This window comes from Rattus rattus, chromosome 5, assembly GCF_011064425.1.
Source record: "Rattus rattus isolate New Zealand chromosome 5, Rrattus_CSIRO_v1, whole genome shotgun sequence".
NCBI classification, from domain to species: Eukaryota; Metazoa; Chordata; class Mammalia; order Rodentia; family Muridae; genus Rattus; species Rattus rattus.
The window spans coordinates 106,207,985-106,229,474 of record NC_046158.1 but is presented as its reverse complement, the minus strand read 5'-3'; the positions used below and the strand labels follow the sequence as shown (position 1 = coordinate 106,229,474).

Sequence of the window (21,490 nt, the reverse complement as noted above, 5' to 3'; positions counted from 1 at the left end):
ACATCGCGACTGCGGGTGCGGGTGGGGGTGCTATTTCCCTTGGAGAAGAGTTAAGTGCTTGCTTGCTACGCTCCTGGCTGTGGCTTCTCTGCCCGCCCCTCTCGACCTGCAGCCTTGCAGGCATCGGCTCACTGCACAGGGAGCCGGGTGGGTCCGGCCACAGCAAACAGGTAAGCTGAGGCTAGGCCAGCACGGAGGGAGGTGAACCGGACATTGAGAAGCCAAGTGACGGACCTCGGTTCCTGGAGAGAGGAGGAGATCAGCAGGGTCGCATGCTCGGCGCTGCGCCTCAAGCTGCCCATTCCTGTGCTGTTTGCTAAGGGATTCTTGTGCTGTGACTCATAGTGATTCTTTCAAAAACAGTAGTGTCACCTTGCCAGGTGACTTTACCTCGTGGAGCCTCGGTGCTGCTTTCTATTCTATGAAGATTGTTATAAAGCTAGAATGAAAGAACCTGTGCGCATCCGTCACAGGTTCATCATCAGCGAAGCACAGTCAGCAGGGATTACAGTTATGTCTGAGGCCACAGTAACTGGCCATCCAGAAGCATGACGAGTGACCATGGGCTGGTAGCAGTTAGGGCCAGAGAGGTGTAGACAAGATTGAAATTAGATTATCTTGCTTAGGAAGTAAGTACCTTGCTTCTGAATTGAGAACTTCACTGTCATCTAGACATGGACTCAAACACCAGTTTTCTTTTACTTGTATGACCCTTGAACCTTTGGCAAACCAAACCCCTTATCCTATCCAAGCCTTGGCTTCTTCATCTATAAAACTGGGCCAGCAGTACCTGCCAGCCACAGTCAAGAGAACTATAGTAGACATCACAAGTGGAACATTTGGCTTTCCCCAGGACAGTACTGTCGTTTTAGTGTACGGTGTGACTGATCACGTATGCTGGAACAGCCTTTGGACGGTGGCATGGTGGTACTTGTGTAAAGTGACAGAGCAGGAGAAAACCTTTGGTTTTCTGGCCAGACTTGCAAGCTGGCACTGTGGTGATCCTGAACAGGGTAGTTTGGCTTAACCGGGTGACGACCAAGAGCCCAGGACCGAGAGAGCTGTCTCTCAGTCTCTCTCATTTTTTAGTATAAAGTATGTCTGTGTGTGTCCACCTTAGTTTTTTTTAGACAGAGTTTTTCATTGGCCTGCAACTTAACAATTAGACTAGACTGGCTGGCTAGCAAGCCCCAGGGATCCACCTGTCTCCAACACCGGGATTACAGGCATAGACCACTGCGTACAAGCTTGTTTACATGGGTTCTGGGGATTTAACTCATCTTCATGCTTTCAGTAGAAGCACTTTACCAACCAAGCTGTCTTCCTAGCAGCTACTAGGTTTTAAAGGCAAGCTCTCCCGAAGGGAGAGGACTCTGATAAGGAATGAAGACCAGACCTAGATTAAGACAGAGTAAGGGAGTGGGTGGGGATATGGAGTGTGGGTTAGCTGGGATGTAGCTCAGGCTAGCCCGCGCGTTCCAGGCCAGCACCTATATCTTAAAACCAAAAGGAACCTTAACTTTGGGTGGAACCTTGAACTCAAAGCAGGCCCGGAACTTTTTTGATGATATCTAAGAGGTCTGGATCTGAGGAAGGAAGACACAGCCAGCTCTCTCCAAAGTTGATCATCACTAGGCCCTTCCTAGTGAAACGTCAAGCCCCTTGCGTCCTCCATCTGTTCAGTGAACAGAGGCAGTGCAAGCCTGTGTTCCACACACAGCAGCAACAGTGTAGGCTCAGTAGTGAAAGAGACAGACATTGCTACTGAACCCAGGGAGATGGCTGAACAATGCGTGAGGCCAAGTATCTGGCCTCTGGGTACTGAGTCTCCCTGTGCAGCAACAGCAGAAACTGGTACCTACTAGTGGGTATGGAGGGTGACTCCTAAGCCAAGGTAAGCTGGTAGGGGTTAGCGTGAGCATGTGGGCAGAAGAAAAGTGTTTAAGTCAGAGGGCAATGGGACCAAGTAAGTTTTTTTAAAAGTTGCATGAGGTAGCTGAGAAGCCATTTCTAGGAATGGCCATTTGCCTAACTTGGGGCTGATTCCTAGTCCGGCACAGTCTAGCCTTCCCCTGTTCAGGAGGACTTCCTCTAAAAGCTAGAGGTAGCAGCCTGGCCATCTTCACAACAGCATTTCAACGTCTGAGGCTTGTGTACATCAGTCATCCATATCTGTTAACCCAGCATGCAGGACGGCAGGTCTGAGTTGGTCTGCTGTGTTTCCCACTTGCCTGCAGCAGTGGAAACTTTGAAGGAACACTGGTCGAGGAAAGGCTGGGATCCCCGGGTTAGCTTGAAGCCTGGCGTACTCATCTGTTCTCTGACTGTTTGAAGCACTTCCTATGTGAGCCTTCCCACGTGGCATGCTGGGAATGGTTGATGGGGCAAAGGGACGAAGGGACCTTCGAGATAGCTCTGCAGTCCTCCTGTCTCCTGTGGCTTGCTTCTTTCCTTCTAGGCTTTGATGCTGGGCTCTGGTAGAAGGAGGTTGTTGTCAGCTCTGCTGCAGGTTCAGAAGAGGCCCTGTCAACCCTGCAGAAATATGAGACTGGTACAGTTCCAGGCACCTCACCTGGAAGAGCCCCACGTGGGCCTGGAGTCAGGGATTGGTGGGGGAGTTGTAGACCTAAACACCTTTGACCCAGCGCTCCCCAAGACAATGGTGCAGTTCCTGGAGCGGGGAGAGACTGCCCTTTCGGTGGCAAGAAGGTGAGTAAGCAGGCAGTCTTGCCCAGTTCCCTCCCATCTCCCTCTCCTACCCCTAGAGTCAAACCAGCAGGGAGCTCACTTGTTCTTTTAATGAAGAGCTGACAGGAATATAAATCTTCATTTTTGAGACAGGGTCTTGCTATGTAGCCCAGGCAGGCTTTGAATTAGAGAGCCTTCTGCCTTAACCCCTTGAATGTTGGGACTAAATTAGAGGTGTATATGACTGTACCTTATATACCAGCACTTTCAATTTACAGAGAGGGAAACTGAGGTTCGGGAAGGGTGATTAATTTATTTGATTGTGTAGCCAGGACCTTACCTCATTATACTGCCTACCTAAAGGCTAAGTCCCTCCCGCTGGAGAGGCTAAGTCCCTCCTGTTAGAGGAGCCTGGCACAAGGCCCAAGAGAGGAAAGAGATTCCCCCAGTGTGTGCTAGATTACCTGGGATTGACCCTGAAGCCAGTCATGGGATAATCAGTCTAAAGAGTCAAACAGTAGTTTAAAGACACTTTAAGAAGGTGTTCTCACCCAGCAGAGTGGCAGAAATAGAAATGTCTGACAGCACAGTGTACAGAGCACTGTCATCCCAAATGGCCATTTTCTTTCCTGTTATTGGGACCACTTCCTTTCCTGTTGTTGGAACCCAGAATATGTTGACACTTTAGGATAACAGCCACAAGAAGGAAGATGCCTTTAATCCCAGTACTCAGGAGGCAGAGGCATGTGGATCTCTTGAGTTCAAGGCCAGCCTGGTCCATAGTCAGTTCCAGGCTACACAGAGAAACCCTGTCTCAAAGAAAACAAGGGGGGGGGAACCTTTGTGTTCTAGGGGAACACTAGATATATATTAAGATGCATAACATACTTATCGTTCATATACAAAGCCATGAGATGAGAAGGTGCTACACTGTAGCTGGTATGCAGGACACAGGAGTTGTCTCCAGGGCGGGACACAGTGACTAGAAGGGGTGAGGGAGGCCTTTCCACACACTCCCATGTGTACCCTTCACATCCTTGTATATGAGCAACAATTACCCAAGTGGGGCGGAAATGAGCCCTTGATGAACAACTGTGCTCTGCTGTGAAAGGACTGAGTCTTTTACACTGATAGGTGAAAGGTCTAGAAAATGCAAAAAGCGAAAGTCGTAACTGCCAAGGGTCTCCCCAGCCTGTTCTGGGATTTCTGCCGTTCCAGCTAGCCCCTCTCCTGCTTGATCTCTACAGAGCCCTGTCTGCCCAGTTGCCAGTCATCCCTCGGTCACAGGTGACCTTCTTAGCCCCTGTCACCCGGCCAGACAAGGTGATATGTGTGGGCTTGAATTATGCAGACCACTGTAAAGAACAGAACGTGCGGGTGCCCAAGAATCCCATCATCTTCAGCAAGTTCTCCAGCTCTATCGTGGGGCCCTATGACAACATCATCCTCCCACCAGAGAGTAAGGTTAGTTCCTCACCACCAGGTCACCGGACTCCAGCATAGGAGTCATTTCCTAGTGGTTCTCAATCTTCCTAATGCTGCAACCCTTTGATATAGTTCCTCCTGTTATAGTGACCTCCAACCAGAAAAGACCTGATATGTAACCCCTGTGGTGGTGGTGACCCAGAGGTTGAGAAGTTGTCTTAAGGGAACCTGTCACTCGGTGATATAATACACTAGAGAAGTATAACACAGCCTCAGGTATAGGTGATAGGAGGAATTAACTCATCTTTCCCAATTACAGGAGTAATTTTCTACAGTGGAAGTATATTAACGATGTAGATAAAGCCGCCAGGTTTCCTGCTGCCCATACTTCGGTGTGAGCATTTCATGTTCTCATGGTGGTGTTTGTTCAGCTGTGGCTCTGCCACACGGGCACCTTGTCCCTATTCCTTTGAGAACATCTCTCATCCCACGCAGACTTCTCCCTAACACATTTGAAGTTGCCACAAGACTTCCTTCCCTGACACTTTTGAAGAACTGTTTTCTCAGGGTGCCCTGCACTCAGTTTTGCCCTATTTCCTTGTGACCAGACTCAGCTGAAGCAGTTTTCTGAGGCATCCTGCACAGGAAATGACCTCTTTCCCACTGCAGCCCATCAGGAGGCTCCCACGTTGGGTGTTGTTGAGTGTGACCGTTTCTTCCCATCCCCACACTATGGGCTCTCACTTTCTACCTGGTTTAGACAGGCAGAGACTCTTGTTTCTGTGCATACCCCAGGAGAGCTGGTTTCTAAGCCTCTGGGTGATTTTCCTCTGCTGGGACTGCAGATGTGTGCGGCCACATCCAGTTTCTTATTCACATTCTAGGGACTGAGTTTAGGTCATCAGGCTTCTGTGGCCAGCACCTTTACCTGCCGAACATCTCCCTAGCCCTCCCTCTGTGCTTTTAGTATTTACTTGAATTTCTCATTTTTCCTCATGCAACATAGATGAACCCAGTTTGGCCAGGGGACCCATCCTGTTGGTTTCCATTCCCATTGAGCACATCCTTACTTTCTGGCCTTCACTGAAGGCTCTTTGGTGTTTTTGCGAGGAAAGAGTAAATTGTAAGTTCTTTCCAGGTGTATCTGCTCTTACCGAGAGGCTGGCATTGGTTCACATTTTGTAGCCATGTGCATTTTTTTCTTGTGTGTTGCTTATTTAAGCCCCTTAAATACATTTATCCAGGATCTGTCTGATCTAAATGAGTTAATGCATTATAGCACGTATAGTGTCAGGCACACAGTAGTTATGTATTTCTAAGTCTTAGTACTTGGCGTCACTCTTCACTGAGGTGTCAAGGGTGACGTGTAAACTCAGTTCCCCAGACACATGAGCCTCGGCTGTGAGCTAGCTGTCAGTAGAACTTTCTTCTTCATCTCCTAGTCACCTCTAGTGGTGCTGCTTACCACTGCCCCGAGCTTATGGTCTGCAGGTCACACCCACCTGTCATCCAGAGGTCTGCCTTACAGCCCCTGCAGTTCACTTGTCCTCTCCTACTTTGCAGGAAGTTGACTGGGAGGTGGAGATGGCCGTGGTCATTGGGAAGAAAGGCAAACACATCAAGGTGAGGTGGAAGTGGGCTCCCAGGCCAGGGAGGAGCAGCAGTCCCAGATCCTGCCTCTGCTCGTCCTGACCAACCCTCCCCCCCCACACACACTGGTGCTGTCTCACACTGGAACACATGGGCTCTCACACACCACCTTAGCTAGCCCTGGTGCTAATGTGTGATAATGGCTTTGAGATTCTTTGTTCTAGAGGTTGTGTCACCTGTGATGTAACCTTATCTGGCCAAATCTCCTGCCCCAATAGGCCACAGATGTCATGGCTCACGTGGCTGGCTTCACTGTGGCTCATGATGTGAGTGCTCGGGACTGGCAAATGAGAAATGGAAAGCAGTGGTTACTGGGAAAAACTTTTGATACTTTCTGCCCCCTGGGCCCTGCCTTGGTTACCAAGGATACCATAGCAGGTAGGTCGCTGGTCTTCGAGGCTTGTACCCTCCAATGTACAATACCTTTGAGTGTTAGGACAAAACCATGCTCCAGCAAGGACTATGGTTACAACTGTACACAGAGCTGTAGTGTCAATGCTGTTCCCACAGAGATCAGGTGGCCAGCCTCGGCTGTGTGCTAGCTCTCAGTAGAACTTCCTTCTAGAGCCTCTTAGAGGGAACACAGCTGCAGCTGCTGTGAACTACATCCATAAAATGAATTACAACGAACACTGCACTTGGGAGAAGGGACTGCCTCCACCTGTCTCCATCTGGAATAGTCCTTAAGCTGGAAGGAGTAAGACTGGCTGTTGAGCATGGAGAATGGCTATGATGAAACCTATTCATTTTCTGCAAGGGAGATAGGAGAGGACCTCGCACATCCTCTGTGCATGCGTCCCTGGGGTGTAGCATGGCTCCATGGGTGAGCCCCTCAGGACAGCAGTACCTCAGAAACTGTATTTTAGCAGCTGTCAGGGGTGCAGGATAGCTTGGGTAGCCCCATTATCTGCTGTTCTGTGTCCCTGTCACTTTGGAGATGTTGAGTCATTCTAGATCTATAATTATCAGTCTCTGCTGTGGATTGATGCCTGTTTTTCCTATTTTATTTTTCTATTATTTTTATTTGTAGAGAAAGTATAATTCATAACTAAATGAATGTACTTTTTTTTCTTTTAATTTTATGTGAGTACTTTGTCTGACTTCAGACACATCAGAAGCAGTCATCAGATCCCATTATAGATGGTTGTGAGCTACCATGTAGTTGTTGGGAACTGAACTCACGACCTCTGTAAGAGCAGCCAATGCTACTGACATCTCTGCAGCCCCCATGGCCCATGGAGGTCAGAGGTCAATTTGTAAGAGTTGTTTCTCTTCCTGGGCTCATATGAGTACCAGGAATTAAACTCGGGCCCCAAGGCTTGGCAGTGACTCTACCTATGAACCATCTTGCCTGGCCTGAATGGCCATTTTTAAAGGCAAACCCCTCAGCTGTTTTTCTCCTTGTTCAGAGACTATAGGATGTCCCTTCTTTCCTCACTTGATGCAGGAACCCAGGGGACTAGTCTGTACAGGAACTCCAGGGTGAAGTGCTAACCAGGCTGGGCAGACATGCTCCCAAAGTTTCCTCTTTCTTCTGGGGCTGGGTGTTGGGTGCGGATGACCCCAGTGTTATTTTTAATTCCAGATCCACATAATCTAAAGATCTCCTGTCGAGTGAATGGGGAGATTGTCCAGAGCAGCAACACCAACCAGATGGTGTTCAAGACCGAAGATCTGATAGCCTGGGTCTCCCAGTAAGTGGATGGAACCTGTCACAGCCAGCCCCACCCGCTGGCTCACCTGGGAGCTAAGCCCACTCTCAGCCCACAGTCTCACTTGACCCTCTGCTTCCCTAGGTTTGTCACTCTGTACCCAGGGGACATTCTCCTGACTGGGACTCCTCCAGGTGTCGGCATGTTTAAGAAGCCTCCTGTCTTTCTCAAGGTAAGTTAGTTCAGAAGAGGAGAGCCAGGAGGCCTGTAAAGCTTGAAGCAGCCCAGGGGGCGAGTCTAAGGGGAGAGCATGTTCAGGAGCCAAAGGCTAAGAGCCTTGTGCTGCTGTGTTACAGAAGGGTGATGAAGTCCAGTGTGAGATTGAAGAGCTTGGTGTCATCATCAACAAGGTGGTGTGATGGTGTCCTATAAGCACTGGACTTGACACCAGGCAGAACTTGTGCTCCCACCCAGCTCACTGCTGGCCCTGCCTACTTAAGGCTGCTCTTAGGTAGGCCATGGGAATAAATTTTCTCTCAAAGTTGCAGCTTACCTTCTACTGTCTTTTAGCCACACAGCCATACACATTCTCCCCCACCTACAGTCCCTGAAGGTGGGCTGTTTCACAGGGCTGAGTAAGGAGGGAGCAGATATTGGACATGTACTTCAGGCTTAGGGAAGAAACTAACCTAGTCTATTTATTACACTAAATGATGAGCAAACACGGGTTTTGTAAGTTCAGGTTAGCTGTGTCCTGACCAGAATACACACACTTGAGTTCTAGGCTAACAAGTCCCATCAAGTTCCACTTTCTGGTTCTAACTGCAGATGAACTGTCGGATGAATTGTTCCAGCTTGTCCTGATTGTCCCGGCTGGCAAATGTAGGTGACAGGTGGAGCTGGGGTCCTGTAGGGCTGGGTATCTGCTGCAGTACCTGAACCACAAGATGAGTGTAAGCACCCTTGCTGAGGGGACAGTACCCTGTCCCTAAAAACCTACAGAGACGCCTCAGCTCCTGAGTGTGGCACTGCTTGATGTAGCAGTAGTAGGGGAAGCCAGTCCTTTGTGAATTAGGAAGGCAGAAAAACCATCCACTCTGGCATTCATTAGAAAGTTAGATTCCCCCCGCCCCCATGGGGTGGGGAACAAGATGGTTCCCCTGAGCAGTTCTAGCAGCCCATGATGCTGAGGGTGAGGTCAGGGACAGGATGGTGATATGGCCCCCTTACCCCCAGGTCTTTGAATGTCCAGATTGCACTGATAGCGAGATTTGGGTCTGCACACTCTGGAGGGAAGGAAGAGAGACCATAAAAGCTCTGAGGCAAGCAGGGAGCTACTGGGTGGGACTTCCTCTAAGAGGAAGACCAACTAGGGCCTACATAGGACCAGAGACCCTTCCCTGGAGTCAGGCAGCCACTGCCCAGCAGGGGGCAGCAGTCACCAGCAAACCTACCCCTGGGGAGCATGGGGTGGGGCTTGGAACTCACCAAAGATCCCTTCTTCCTGGGCACAGGCCTGTAAAAACTGCAACAACTTCTCTGAGTAGCCCACCTCTGCAGGAGAGATTAGACCTAGACCTCAGCTCTTTGGGACTGAGCCCCACCCTCAACACTGCCAGGGGAGTGTTCAGGGCCTTACCTGAATCTGGCAGCTGCCCCAAGTGGAGGAAGGTGGCTGCCTGTGCAAAAGCCTTGAGTATGGGACTGAGCAGGCGGCAGAGGAAGAGGAAGAAGTCAGGGCAGCGAGACTGCTGGCTAAGCTGGAGAGAAAGACAGACCAGAGTGAGGAAAGTGGGCTCCTAGGCACCTTACCTCCTCCACCTGCCTCCCCAGGTAGTTTCTTTCTCCCGACACACCCTGAAGCAGCGGCCCCCTGGCTCCTCGAAGTCATCACTCTCACTGTCAGTAAAGTCCCCACTTGGTTTCCACAGCAGCTTTGCACTCAGATGCTGTCTTCCTGTGTCACAGGCTGGCCGGGAGCCTGGGGTCTGGGGTTGGGAGAGTTATTGGTCTGGTCCCAGAGTGGGAAGCAACTCTATAACCCTCATACCTGGTCTTGACAGATCAGAGCAGATCTGAGAAGCCAAAATGGCTGTACAGAGGTACTTGGGCCAAGTACCCAAGCTCACTAAGAAATGTAGAGGCAGGAGCTATGTATGGAGAGAGCCAAAGTGGCATGGGAAACAGGCTTCCATGTGCTGGGCCAGTGGCAGTACACTCCCCGAGCACACGGGTCAGAGGAGCAGCGAGGGCACTGGCACTCAGGGTGGGAGCGTACCTACCTCCTCTGCAACCAGGAGCCCGCACTGGATGAGCCGGTCCAGCACCTCCTGACAGTAGCAGTAGGAAGACTGGCAGGGCTGTAGGAAGAGAAGCACCAACACCCTGCAGAGAACACCCCTGTGGGAAGGGGCTCTGGCAGAACCCTGACCAGAGGTAGATGGAGGCCAAGATCACTGCCACAGGAGGTCAAGGCCCAGGTCCTGCTGAGCTAGGGGAGGGGTCTGACCTGGGGCAGCAACAGGTCTTGAGGTAGCAGGTGCAGCAGCAGTAGGATCTGGCGGTACAGTTCATTCTGACTCAGCAGCTCTATGCCCTGCAGCTCCCAGGGCCCCTCAGGTGGTACTCTGCCCGCCAGCAACCCCCGCACCGCACAGGCTGGCAGAGAGGACAGCATAAGAAGGGGACCTTTTCCCTCTCCCCCACATGCACCCCAACCCTGCTGATCCCACTGACTCACCACCCACAGCTTCACTCAGGAAGGTGGGCAGCAATTCCATACTCAAGCGTGCCAGATGTGTGAGGCCTGGGCCAGGCCGTGGCACCACCACCAAGTCCCCTTGGTGGACACGCAGCAGAACCACATGTGCCCTCAAGAGGCTCAGCGTATGTTGGGCCAGGCACCGCAGCTGCCCTGAGAAGCCCACATCAAAACCTCGGAGCAGTGTCTCCTCTGTCAGCCAGGAGAATTCCCCCAGGAGCTGTGACAGGACCACACCCTGGAGGCAAAACAGGCCTGAGCAGAGGGCCACGCCCTGCCCTTCCCTGGGCCCCACCATACAGGGCCTACCTTTTGGTGCTTCAGCAGCAACAGTGTTGCCATGATGGCCGTGCTCATCACTGCTGAGCTGGCCACACTGGCTGTGGAGAGAGGGGAAGGTACTGACAGGGGAGCGGCCTAGAGAGGCTTGATCTCTCCATCATTTGACAGACCTTTACAGACAAAGAACCCAAACTACCACAGCAGGGGAGAGCAGGATCCAAGAAGCAGTGTCACAGGTATTGAGAGCCAGAGTGACATCTGATCAGCGAGTGCCCTCTGCAGGCACATGTTGCTGCTCCTCTGTAATCGTCATTCCCCATTTACAGCTAAGGACCCTGGTCAAGGGGTATCTGAGGTAGAAATCTGCACAGCTGCCTTTGGCTCAGACACTGAGCTCATCTGCTCCCCACCTTCCTGGATGCTCCCCTCTTCTGGTGTCCCAAGTGTGCTATGAAGGGGGTAGGGATCAGGTACTAGCAACCATGGGGTTCTGATGGCTAGCCCTTTATTATCTACACAGAGAAAGTACTGTTCAAGTCACACTCCAAAGGTGCAGATCTGGGTTTCCCTCACCACTCAGAACATGCCGGCTCAGTCTTCTGACCAGGAGCTGGTCCTCTTCTTTGAGGGCCAGGAGGAGGCTAGTTGGTGGGGTCCACTCCTGCTCTTTCTCCGTGTCTGGAACAACACTACTGGGATGGAGACAGATCAAAGAATGAAACTGGACTAAAATGTCATAGAGTCTGGGGCTTTCCAAAGCTACAGCGGTTTTCCCAAGTCCTAGGAGAATTCATTTAACCCTTCCCACCTCAGGTCTATGTGCCGGCTGCCCTGCATTTAGACTATACAGACATCTGGTGTTGATGTTCTGGGACGGTCAGAGTTGAAGCCGCCTGCCTCCCTCTGAGACCCATACCCCTGTGCTCCTTACCATTCACCTAGCACAATGGGCTGCAACAAGTGTTCCAGGGTCTGCCTGCTACCCCAGCAACTTCGAGCATTGATGGTATATTCCTGCCCAGGATAAAGATGTGTGGTCTGCTCTTGCCACACCCACTCACGCCCCTTGTACCCACTCCAAGACACTTGTACACAAACCGTCCAAGAGAAAATACTATCCTTTCAATGGCTCTGAAGGCCAAACCACCAAAAGGTTACCCCAGCCTTTCCCAACTGGTTTCCTACCTGGAGGGAAAATGGCTGGGCAAGGTGCACCCGGACACAGACTCTACGGTTACAGCCCCAGCAGTTGCACAGTCGCCGAAAGATGGCCAAGGCTCCTGTCCATAGCCCCAGGGGGGCCAGGTCCTGCAGGGAATGAGAGGCTGCACATGTATTTTCTTGGCCAAGTCTGGGGCTGCTACCTTTTCCACCCACCACACTGTTCTCTGCTCTTCTCCAAGTCCTGTCTTTCCTTCCACGACTTTACTGTGGGGTCTTTTGTAAGACAGGGATGGCAAAGACCTTGGAGTGACTGTAGGGACAGTCCTTTAAACATTTCACATCCCAATTTGACTTCAGCCGTAAAGGAGCCCATCCACCGAACATCCCTCCCAGAACTGATGTCCACTTGGACCCAGGTCTTACATGAGTCATGTTACATGGTGCATCTGGAACCAGATCATAGGCAGTGGCAACTGGTACCAGTGTGGCATCTGGGACAATGCCTGCCTGGACCGCCTGGACTACCAGTCCTAGCCAGGCCTGGCCCAGGGCGGAAAGCCTGGGCCCTGGGTACCCAGGGGCCTCTTCCAGGAAGATGAGCAGGGGCTGACCACTAGTAAGCAGCTGCTCCACCGTCTGGAAGAGGAGAGGAAGGGTGGGCACCAAGGCCAGATCAGCCAGACCCCTAGACCCTTGGCCCACCCCACACAACCACTGGGAACACTCACTGCACGGACCACAGCCCTTGCAAGGATGCCCTCTGAGCTGTCCAATGAGAGGTTGGCCTCTGGGGGCAGGAAAAGCCCCCCAAGTTTCCTCAGTAGAGCTCTGTGAGCACAGGACAGAGTCTGATGAGAAGGGGCTCAGGAGAGGCAGGCCCCAGAGGCCTGCAAGGGCCTAGATTCTTCCAGGTCTGTCTGTCTAGACCCTTGGAGTAGCCATGGCCCAGTGACCCATAACCACCCTTCTATTTGAGACTACAAGCTGGGCTGCCATACAGCTGAAAACAAGTCTGGGAAGGCAAAACAACCTCCACCCCACTTCTCCAACTAGGGCCTCCACTCTCCCCTATCATACCTGAGAGCAGGGGAACAGGTGCGGGAGTCCAAGGCCACACGGAGCACACCGAGCCCTTGGGAGAACAGTACAAAAGGCAGCAGGAACCCATCCAAGAGGGACTTGTGTGTAGAAAGGAAGACAAGTGGAGAGCCCTGCTCCAGAGACAGACAGAAGAAAATGCCCACTCTAAAAACAGCCAAACCACAGTACCTACAAATCCCAGGGCAGCAGTGAGGGAGGAAGAGTAAAGCAGCCTGCACACAACTTTAGGTAATACAGTGGCTTGTTTCAAAGGCTGTTGAAACTGACGGTGGGGCAGGAAACCCTGGAGGAGCAGGACTGAGATATGGCAGCAAGGCTGTTTAGGAAGTGTGGACTTTAACAGCTGATGCGGCCTGGATTCACCTGCGCTCTGGCCATCCAAACCTATTCAGTATGGTCTGGCTTACCTCCTGGGCAGCCTTGTGGACCATCTTCATCTGTCCCTTGTGAAGTTGAACGTTCAGGAAGAGGCGGTTCAGGAACCACAGCAGTGCCCAGCTGAACAGCCTTGGAAGCAAGGCCAGCTTGAAGTGCAGCAGGGTCACCTACAAGGCTCAGCCCCACAGCACCCCAAGAGGTTGTCCAGAATTCCTCTAAGGCAAGCAACATGATTGCCCACATTGAACAGGAGAGGAAAGTGAGTGGAGAGGTCATAACCTGCTGAACAGTAGGAAATGCTAGGTAGATGCTAGAGCTATAAAGGCCCTGATGCCACCGACCACACTGTGAGGTACAGGCTCTTCCAAGACCTCATGATGCAGCTGGCTCACATCAGACACGAATTATGCCTCCTTTATCTAAAGGGAGACCAAAGAACCAGACCGTTTCCACACAGAACCCAGTCAGCCTATATTTATCAACTACCAGGAAAAGTGGAGCAAAAGGGAGGAGGTGATACAAGGAGGGCAGGGCTTGCTGCATTTGCTCATATGTCCAGTAGGGGGACCATCTTGCTACCAAAGTAGTTAACAGGAAAACTGATGGACCAGCAAGTCCACATCTGATGGAAGCATTAAATGGGCAACTCTGAGAAGCAGCACTATGTGGGAACACTGGAGAGTGCCGTGTCCCTGTAAATGCTCTACTGTAAAACCACCTTACACTTAGGTACAGAGGAAGCAGGAAGCCCACTAGAATTGCACTTGGGATCTCCTACACAAGGGCATGAGGCCTAGGGCATGAGGCCTAGGGCCTGAAAACCTCAACTGTTAAGAACTGTTACAGTGAAGGACTGGTCAAGGTCACCAGCAGCCTGTACTTCCTTTTCACTAAGACAGCTGTGCCTGACACACAACCTTAAGCCCCCTTTCCTTCAATGGCTTCACTCATCCTCTGGATTTAACTATAAACTGTATACATACAGCTCTGCAAATATGTCCCTTCTTCTGAGCTTCCAGACCTATACAGACAACCAAGTCCTCAAATCCGTTACTGGAACTCTTTCAATCCAAACATCCGTCCAAGGCCAATTCCCTTCTTGCAAAGCCTGACACTGTCATATACATATGCACTAGGCCGGAAACAGATGTCTTTTCCTCTGCCTCTCACCACCTCCAGCCACCAGTCGGTCTACCCGAGCCCTATCATTCGCCACCTTAACTTCTCACTCTACTCTTCCCAAGGCCTGTCAGTCAGCTCTGCAGAAGCTCAGGTCTCCACTCTGATCCCAAACCTATCACTTTGTCACTTCCTACTTAAAACTGTTGAACGTTTTACTGCCCCTAAGGGCCTCTACTTATTTGGCTGCAATCTGGTTCCTTTTACATCGCAAATTCTCCAGCTGCTCCCAGCTTCACTCATAGCTTCCAACCTTATTACGATCTTCAGTGAACCTGGCCCTTTCCTGCTCAAGGCCCCGACTCAGGCCTTTCCCTCTAAAGAGACCATTTCCTCCACTTTTACTCCTGTGCCTCCAGGGCTGGCTTTCTTCCCTCCTGGATATTCTGGATCTTTCCTTGTTCCTTTCTTTGACCAGCTATATCACTGTCCATCTCTTCAATCCCCTGCATCTAAGCATGCAGATCTGTTCTATACAAACCCAGGGAAGGGCTGCAGTAGGCTGTAGCCCATTCTGGTAAACATTGTCCAAATACTCAGGAAGAATATTTGGTAATTTTCCAAGCCCAGCTAACATCCACTCTCCAGAAGGGGCAGAGGCCTCAGCCTAAGGACATATGCCCCTCACCATAGTTACCTAAGCAAGAAAGGACGGGGTGTGGTCTGAATGTGGCCCAGGATGCGTTGTACCTCTTTCTTCACTAGGTCAGGTGCCTGGCCTTCTCCAGCCGCTCCTGGAACCTTCCCCAAGAGGATGTTCTGCACCCTGTTGAGGTCATGAGGACAGTGTTGGGCTAGATACCAATGGTCTCCCTAGTCACTCCTCCAGGGCCCAGAGGTAACATTCCAGAAGTTCTGCCCAGCCAGCCCTGGCCATCCTGACCTACAGCCTTGTCACCCCTTTAAGTGTCCCACAAATGCCAGACCCTGATCTGCCTCCTCACCCAGTGTTTTCCATGATCATCTGGGAGGCATCAGAGCTGGTGGGTATGTGCTGCTCCAGGGACCATAGGAAATAGCAGAGCCTGCGAACCAGCCAGCCCCGAAACCTGGGGGAAAGATGGTTCAGAGAGGGCTCCCCAGAATCCAGAGGTCTATTCATCAGGAAGGGTCTGCACCCCAGCCTCACGCCCCAGGACCAAGCTCTACCATGGAACAACAACAACACTCCAAAAAAACCCAATCAAACAAACAAACCCCACCTGCCTACATAGGCCCTGGTCCCACCCTTCTTCCCCACTGAGGGGCATAGGCACTCGACACCTTGGGACAGCCCACACGTGTGCACAGAGGGAACGTGTGCACCAATGGCTCTGACTACCTGGTATTCTCCTCCTTCACAAGGATCACATTGCAGAAGCCCAGATCCATTATGCTTCTGTGGAAGAGGGACTCCTGTCCAGGAGGAAGGGACAGCGTGTCCTAAGGTGCTTTTGTAGGTCACATCTGTACTCTATCCATCTACCTCTGCCTGGTGTCCCTTTGAGTTTACCAGAAGAACAGTAGTATAGAGTACATTTCTCATGAGATGTCTAACCCCAGATAAGCACATAAAGACCCTGAGGAAGGGTCTAAACTCATCTGGAGAAAAGAATGTGCATCTTGAATCTCCATTCGAATGCTGAGCCCTCTTGGCACCAGCATATTACATAGACATACAAGAGACGCTGAGTGCTATGGGAATCCGAGTGGACAGTCTCCAGACTGAACAGAATCAATGCAGACCTAGTTATATTCCAGCCTTGTGGGCAAAGCCTAGCTCTCCTGAGCCCTCCTACCCAACTCTCCTAAGCCATATCCCAACAATAGACCCTGGCATATCCATTCCTCTAATGGGCAAAGGCACGATGCAGTGAAAGATCAGGCTTAGGGAGACATGAGGGAGACAGCTGCCCAGGGTTCTCACTCCCAGACCCAAGACAGCCCTAAGTGTTGCAAGGGAGGGCCCATCCCTACCTTCACTTACCCAGCTCTTAGGAGTACAGGTCTGGCAGCAGCGACCCATAAAGGGGCGATACTTCCCCAGGAATGGAGTGATGGCCTCCATCTTCATCCCAAAGCCTGAGGACCAAAGGCTGGTCTGGAAAAGGACCACAAGGAGAAGTGATCCAACTTGGGGTCCTCGACAGAGGGAGGGGCACATTAGGAGTGAAGGTCACAGACAGCCAGTGGGAGGGCAAAGGGTGTGAGAATTTCACACTACCTCTTGACCACTGTGGTTATTCCTCTGCTGCGTTTGAGGGTTGGACTTCAACATGGTCTCCATGAAGGTCTGTGAGATCAAGGAAGGAAGCACTGTGCCTCTCTCCACACAAACCTGACCTAGAGAAAGGTAAAAGGATGGAAGGAACCTGATCCACAATCCAAGCCTTGTGGGGTGATGCTAGAGTCCACCCCAAAACAGACAACAGTTAAGCCATCAGCGATGAGGACAGCTGCCAGGAAAATGGAGGCTGAGTCGGATCAAATCCCTGTCACTGACCCAAGTGGTCCCTCCAGGAAGTGAGCTGTACTTGAGAAGTATGGGGATCCCTCAGAACATGAGGAGCAGCTGTCTCCCATCACATACCCCAATGTGCTCTAACAGCAACGGGACTGTAATGGCCACTTAAGGCTCTCAGTGTAGAAGGAAATGCCTAGGTTGGGCTGGGTTATACCAGCAAGAAGAGGATACAAGGAAAAGGATACTCTCTTCATAAACCTAAGTCCTGCTCAGCAGCCCTCTCAGAACCCCAGATCCACCATGTTCCTGTGGAAGAGACCCCTGCCCAGGAGGGTCGGTCCCCTATGCTGATCTCCTATCACGTCCATGGTGAACAGACTGGCCTAATTATTTATATAACTGCATGCCAGCCTGAGAGTGACTTCTCGAGTTTTGAGACCACAAATGCTGCTAGTTCATGATACATCTAAATTCTTTTTCCATGAGTTCCAGGGCCCAAGGCAGCCAGAAAAGCAGCCTTGTGAAGCCCTCGGGGTGCCCATTTCACTTCCCTCACATCATCCAAAAGTTGTCCTGAGGGTAAGAGTTGCAAATAATTCATGTGTAGACCCAGCAATTCAGTGGTATGGAAAGGGCCCAGGAGAGCTCGATGCCTGTGACTTAGTTTCCAGGGGTTCCTCTGGTGCCCCTCCTCTCCCCTTGGTGCTTTTTAGCTCCATGAAGCCAGGCAATAACAGGATCCTGATTCGTGTACACACTGGCTCTGGAGATCTCATTCAGATGCACCCCCTACTTCGAAAAATGTTCTCACAACCCCATTCAGACCCTAAGCACAGAGCAGCCCAAAATCAAGGCTATCAGGCCTGCCTCCTTTGCAAGGAAGACATTTGACATTCCTCAACCTGAGACTCCTAACCTCAAAATCTAACCCCACTGACCAATGCTAGCCTTAAAAGAACAGAGTAAAAGACAAGGCAAGGAGCAGTTCTCATGAGCCAATTAAGCCAACCAACTGTCTAGCTCATGAAATCCAGGTCAGTTTGGGGACATATCTCACTCTAGTTTTTTAAGACAGTGTCTTGCTGTTTTGCACAGACCGGCTGAATTCTCCATCCTCCTTCTTCTGTTTATGTCTGGCATGCAAGATTCCTAAGTGAGAGCCACTGGCAGTCTGTGTAGATGAACACCTTTCCCCAAGGACCAATGGCCAATATAGTTCACATGTATCTTCTCACCGGCTATATGATGTGCTTAAACGTTATGAATTAAGGCCAACATTTAAAAGCATTGAGCCTGTTATATAAAGAGCGGGGGTTTCCAGCAGCTGCTGTAAAAATAACCTTGAGATGTGGTATCTCTGAGCAAATACCCAACAGGGCCTCGGCTTGGGGGCGCCCAGAAGCCACGTCCCTTTCACTCTGTGAGTCCTCCCACCCACACTACACAGGTGACACTTGGTGCCTGGCTCCTGTGTAGCTCTTCACCAAAGGCTAAAATGCAACACACACCCCCAATGTTCCTAAACATCACGGAACTTAAAAGGCTCAGCTCCAGCAAATACCCCTACGGAGCCTGCAAGGAAGCCCCTTGCCAAAACCAAGATGGAGGACAGGGCCTGTCTCAGAGGGAGCACCGGAAGTCCATCTTTGCCCACTGTTCTCTAAGTCTCAGGTGCCAGAAGCCAAGCAAAGGGCGAAGTTGGGCTCTCCAGGGCCACCAACTTGCCCCTAAAGGTTTGTCTGTGTACCAGACCCAGCAACAAGACTGCCCATCGGCCCGAGTTCCCTATCAGTCCCTGCCTGACCCAAAGCCCAGCCCGGCCCAACCTGGCCTGGTCCATGGACGCAAGTCTCATGAAGCTCACCTCACACCAGCCACCAACTCCCGCCAAACAGACGCGTGGCTGAGTCAGCCAAACAGGAAATCGGGCTCTGCGCATGCGCCTCAGAAGCTGAGATGACAGCCAATCAGAACGTACTCTCGGCCCGAAGCCCCATCCGCTTGACACCCAATCCGCTCAGCTGGGCTTACTGCCTGTACCACGTGATCATGACTCCCTCCACCACCATCACCTACCTCTCACCCACAACTCTCTGCAAGTGTTGAGAGTTTGTGGGAAGAGGACATTCCGGCTGTGCTTATGGCCCTGCTTATCCTTGTAATCTGAAGTGTGGGATGCAGAGGACCCAAGGGCTGGAGGGGAGCCTTAAAAAGGTGTGGGGAGGATACTATACACCTTCCATCTCAGCACTCAGGAGGCAGAAGCAGATGGACCTTTATGAATTCGAGCCTAGCCTGATCTACATAGCAAGTTCCAGGTTACTCAGAACTATATAGTGAGACCCTGTCTCAAAATAAGTCGTGTGTGTGTGTGTGTGTGTAATTTATATATGTTCACATGTGGCTTTGAGGGAATATGTACATGTGTGGTCAGAAGAGAGCATTGGATCTGGAACTGGAGTTACACAGCACAGTGGTCCTTCATGAGCGCTGGGAACCAAATGCCAAACCCATAGCAGAAAGTGAGAACCAGTTCCCTCAAGTTGTCCTTTGACCTCCTCATCCATACACACAAGATAAATACATGTAAGTTTTTAAAATGAGAAATTGAGCTGAACATCAGCACTTAACCATTCTCTGCTCCCTGACTGGATATGATGTGGCCAGCTGCCTCATGGTCCTGCCTGCCATGCCTCCCCAGCCAAGATGTGCAGTGCCCTCAAACTGTGAACCATGACAAACCCTTCTTTCCTCAAGTTGTTTTTTTTTTTTTTTGGTTGTTTTGTTTTGTTTTGGTCAGGTGTTTGGATGCAGCAACAGGCAACATATATAAAGATGACAACCTGTGAATGTGGTGTTATTTGGGTAATTCCTTGCTTTTGTATCGGTTCTGAGCACTCTAGAACAAAAACCATATGGGTTCCTTCATCGTTTCATTGTTGCCAGCAAGAGACCAGCTTTGAAATGTCTCCACAGGACTGGAAAAGTGACTCAGCAGCTAAGAGTTCATATTGCTCTTCCAGAGGACCTGAGTTTAGTGTCCAACACCCATATGGGGTGGCTCACAGCTGCCTGTAACTCCAACTTCAGGGATCTAACACCCTCTTCTGGTCTCCTCAGGTAACTACACTCACATACACATACCCACACACATACACATAATTTTAAAATAACAACTTTAAAAGGTAGTGCAATATGAAATAAATGGGGGGAGGTATTCCACGACCCCCCGAAACCAAGTGACAGCCTACTGGGCTCCAGTTTCAGATCCTGTGAGACCATGGGCCCCAAGAGTGGGCTCTTATACGTAATCTCTGCCTCCCCTCCATCGATATTCCCTTTGAGGGCATAGCCACTGTGCTCTCTTCTTTGTGCCTCTTTGTGTCTCTCAAGATCTAAGTCTGTGTCCACTCACTTCTACCAGGTTACTGTTCTTCTAGTACACACCGGGTCTCTTGTGCCGTTTGTGTGTGTGTGTGTGTGTGTGTGTGGGTGTGTGTGTGTGTGTGTGTTTTAGGTTGGCCTTAAATTTGCCATGTAAAGCAGGTTGGCCTTGAACTCCTGATCTTTCTGATTCTTTCTACTCAGGAACAGCACTGCCAGCTTAAGAAGTTGTGTTTGCCTGTACAAAGCTTAAGTCCAAGTGGATCAAGGACCTCCACATCAAACCAGACACACTCAAACTAATAGAAGAAAAACTAGGGAAGCATCTGGAACACATGGGCACTGGAAAAAATTTCCTGAACAAAACGCCAATGGCTTATGCTCTAAGATCAAGAATCGACAAATGGGATCTCATAAAACTGCAAAGCTTCTGTAAGGCAAAGGACACTGTGGTTAGGACAAAACGGCAACCAACAGATTGGGAAAAGATCTTTACCAATCCTACAACAGATAGAGGCCTTATATCCAAAATATACAAAGAACTCAAGAAGTTAGACCACAGGGAGACAAATAACCCTATTAAAAAATGGGGTTCAGAGCTAAACAAAGAATTCACAGCTGAGGAATGCCGAATGGCTGAGAAACACCTAAAGAAATGTTCAACATCTTTAGTCATAAGGGAAATGCAAATCAAAACAACCCTGAGATTTCACCTCATACCAGTGAGAATGGCTAAGATCAAAAACTCAGGTGACAGCAAATGCTGGCGAGGATACGGAGAAAGAGGAACACTCTTCCATTGTTGGTGGGGTTGCAGACTGGTACAACCATTCTGGAAATCAGTCTGGAGGTTCCTCAGAAAATTGGACATTGAACTGCCTGAGGTTCCAGCTATACCTCTCTTGGGCATATACCCAAAAGATGCCCCAACATATAAAAAAGACACATGCTCCACTATGTTCATCGCAGCCTTATTTATAATAGCCAGAAGCTGGAAAGAACCCAGATGCCCTTCAACAGAGGAATGGATACAGAAAATGTGTACATCTACACAATGGAATATTACTCAGCTATCAAAAACAATGACTTTTATGAAATTAAATAGGCAAATGGTTGGAACTGGAAAATATCATCCTGAGTGAGCTAACCCAATCACAGAAAGACATACATGGTATGCACTCATTGATAAGTGGCTATTAGCCCAAATGCTTGAATTACCCTAGATGCCTAGAACAAATGAAACTCAAGACGGATGATCAAAATGTGAATGCTTCACCCTTCTTTAAAAGGGAACAAGAATACCCTTGGCAGGGAAGAGAGAGGCAAAGATTAAAACAGAGACTGAAGGAACACCCATTCAGAGCCTGCCCCACATGTGGCCCA

The 21,490-nt window shown here is 50.4% G+C and overlaps 2 protein-coding genes across 5 annotated transcripts; one reads left to right on the top strand and one right to left on the bottom strand.

Annotated features, from left to right (window-relative positions):
* Fahd2a (fumarylacetoacetate hydrolase domain containing 2A) lies at positions 1–7,962 on the top strand. Its single transcript, XM_032904162.1, has 8 exons — positions 1–170; positions 2,459–2,709; positions 3,936–4,152; positions 5,677–5,736; positions 5,982–6,141; positions 7,349–7,457; positions 7,560–7,647; positions 7,772–7,962. Exons 2-8 carry the CDS (start codon positions 2,465–2,467, stop codon positions 7,832–7,834), a joined length of 942 nt encoding a protein of 313 aa, XP_032760053.1. The 5' UTR covers positions 1–170; positions 2,459–2,464; the 3' UTR covers positions 7,835–7,962.
* A 125-nt stretch (positions 7,963–8,087) lies between these two features.
* Positions 8,088–16,605, bottom strand: Gpat2 (glycerol-3-phosphate acyltransferase 2, mitochondrial). 4 transcript variants are annotated; one of them, XM_032904157.1, is made up of 21 exons: positions 16,484–16,605; positions 16,247–16,360; positions 15,602–15,675; positions 15,225–15,329; positions 14,918–15,046; positions 13,131–13,230; positions 12,700–12,833; positions 12,351–12,450; positions 12,046–12,258; positions 11,644–11,766; positions 11,390–11,472; positions 11,032–11,150; positions 10,486–10,556; positions 10,156–10,414; positions 9,925–10,073; positions 9,698–9,775; positions 9,272–9,403; positions 9,055–9,175; positions 8,904–8,969; positions 8,646–8,701; positions 8,088–8,350 (listed from the first exon to the last, which is right to left on the bottom strand). In XM_032904157.1, exons 1-21 carry the CDS (start codon positions 16,544–16,546, stop codon positions 8,234–8,236), a joined length of 2,406 nt encoding a protein of 801 aa, XP_032760048.1. In that variant the 5' UTR covers positions 16,547–16,605; the 3' UTR covers positions 8,088–8,233. The 4 variants fall into 4 exon arrangements, with proteins under 4 accessions (XP_032760048.1, XP_032760049.1, XP_032760050.1 ...); XM_032904158.1 differs by having other exon boundaries at positions 10,156–10,396; positions 16,484–16,546; XM_032904159.1 differs by lacking the exon at positions 12,046–12,258 and having other exon boundaries at positions 16,484–16,546.
* Positions 16,606–21,490: the final 4,885 nt, after the last annotated feature.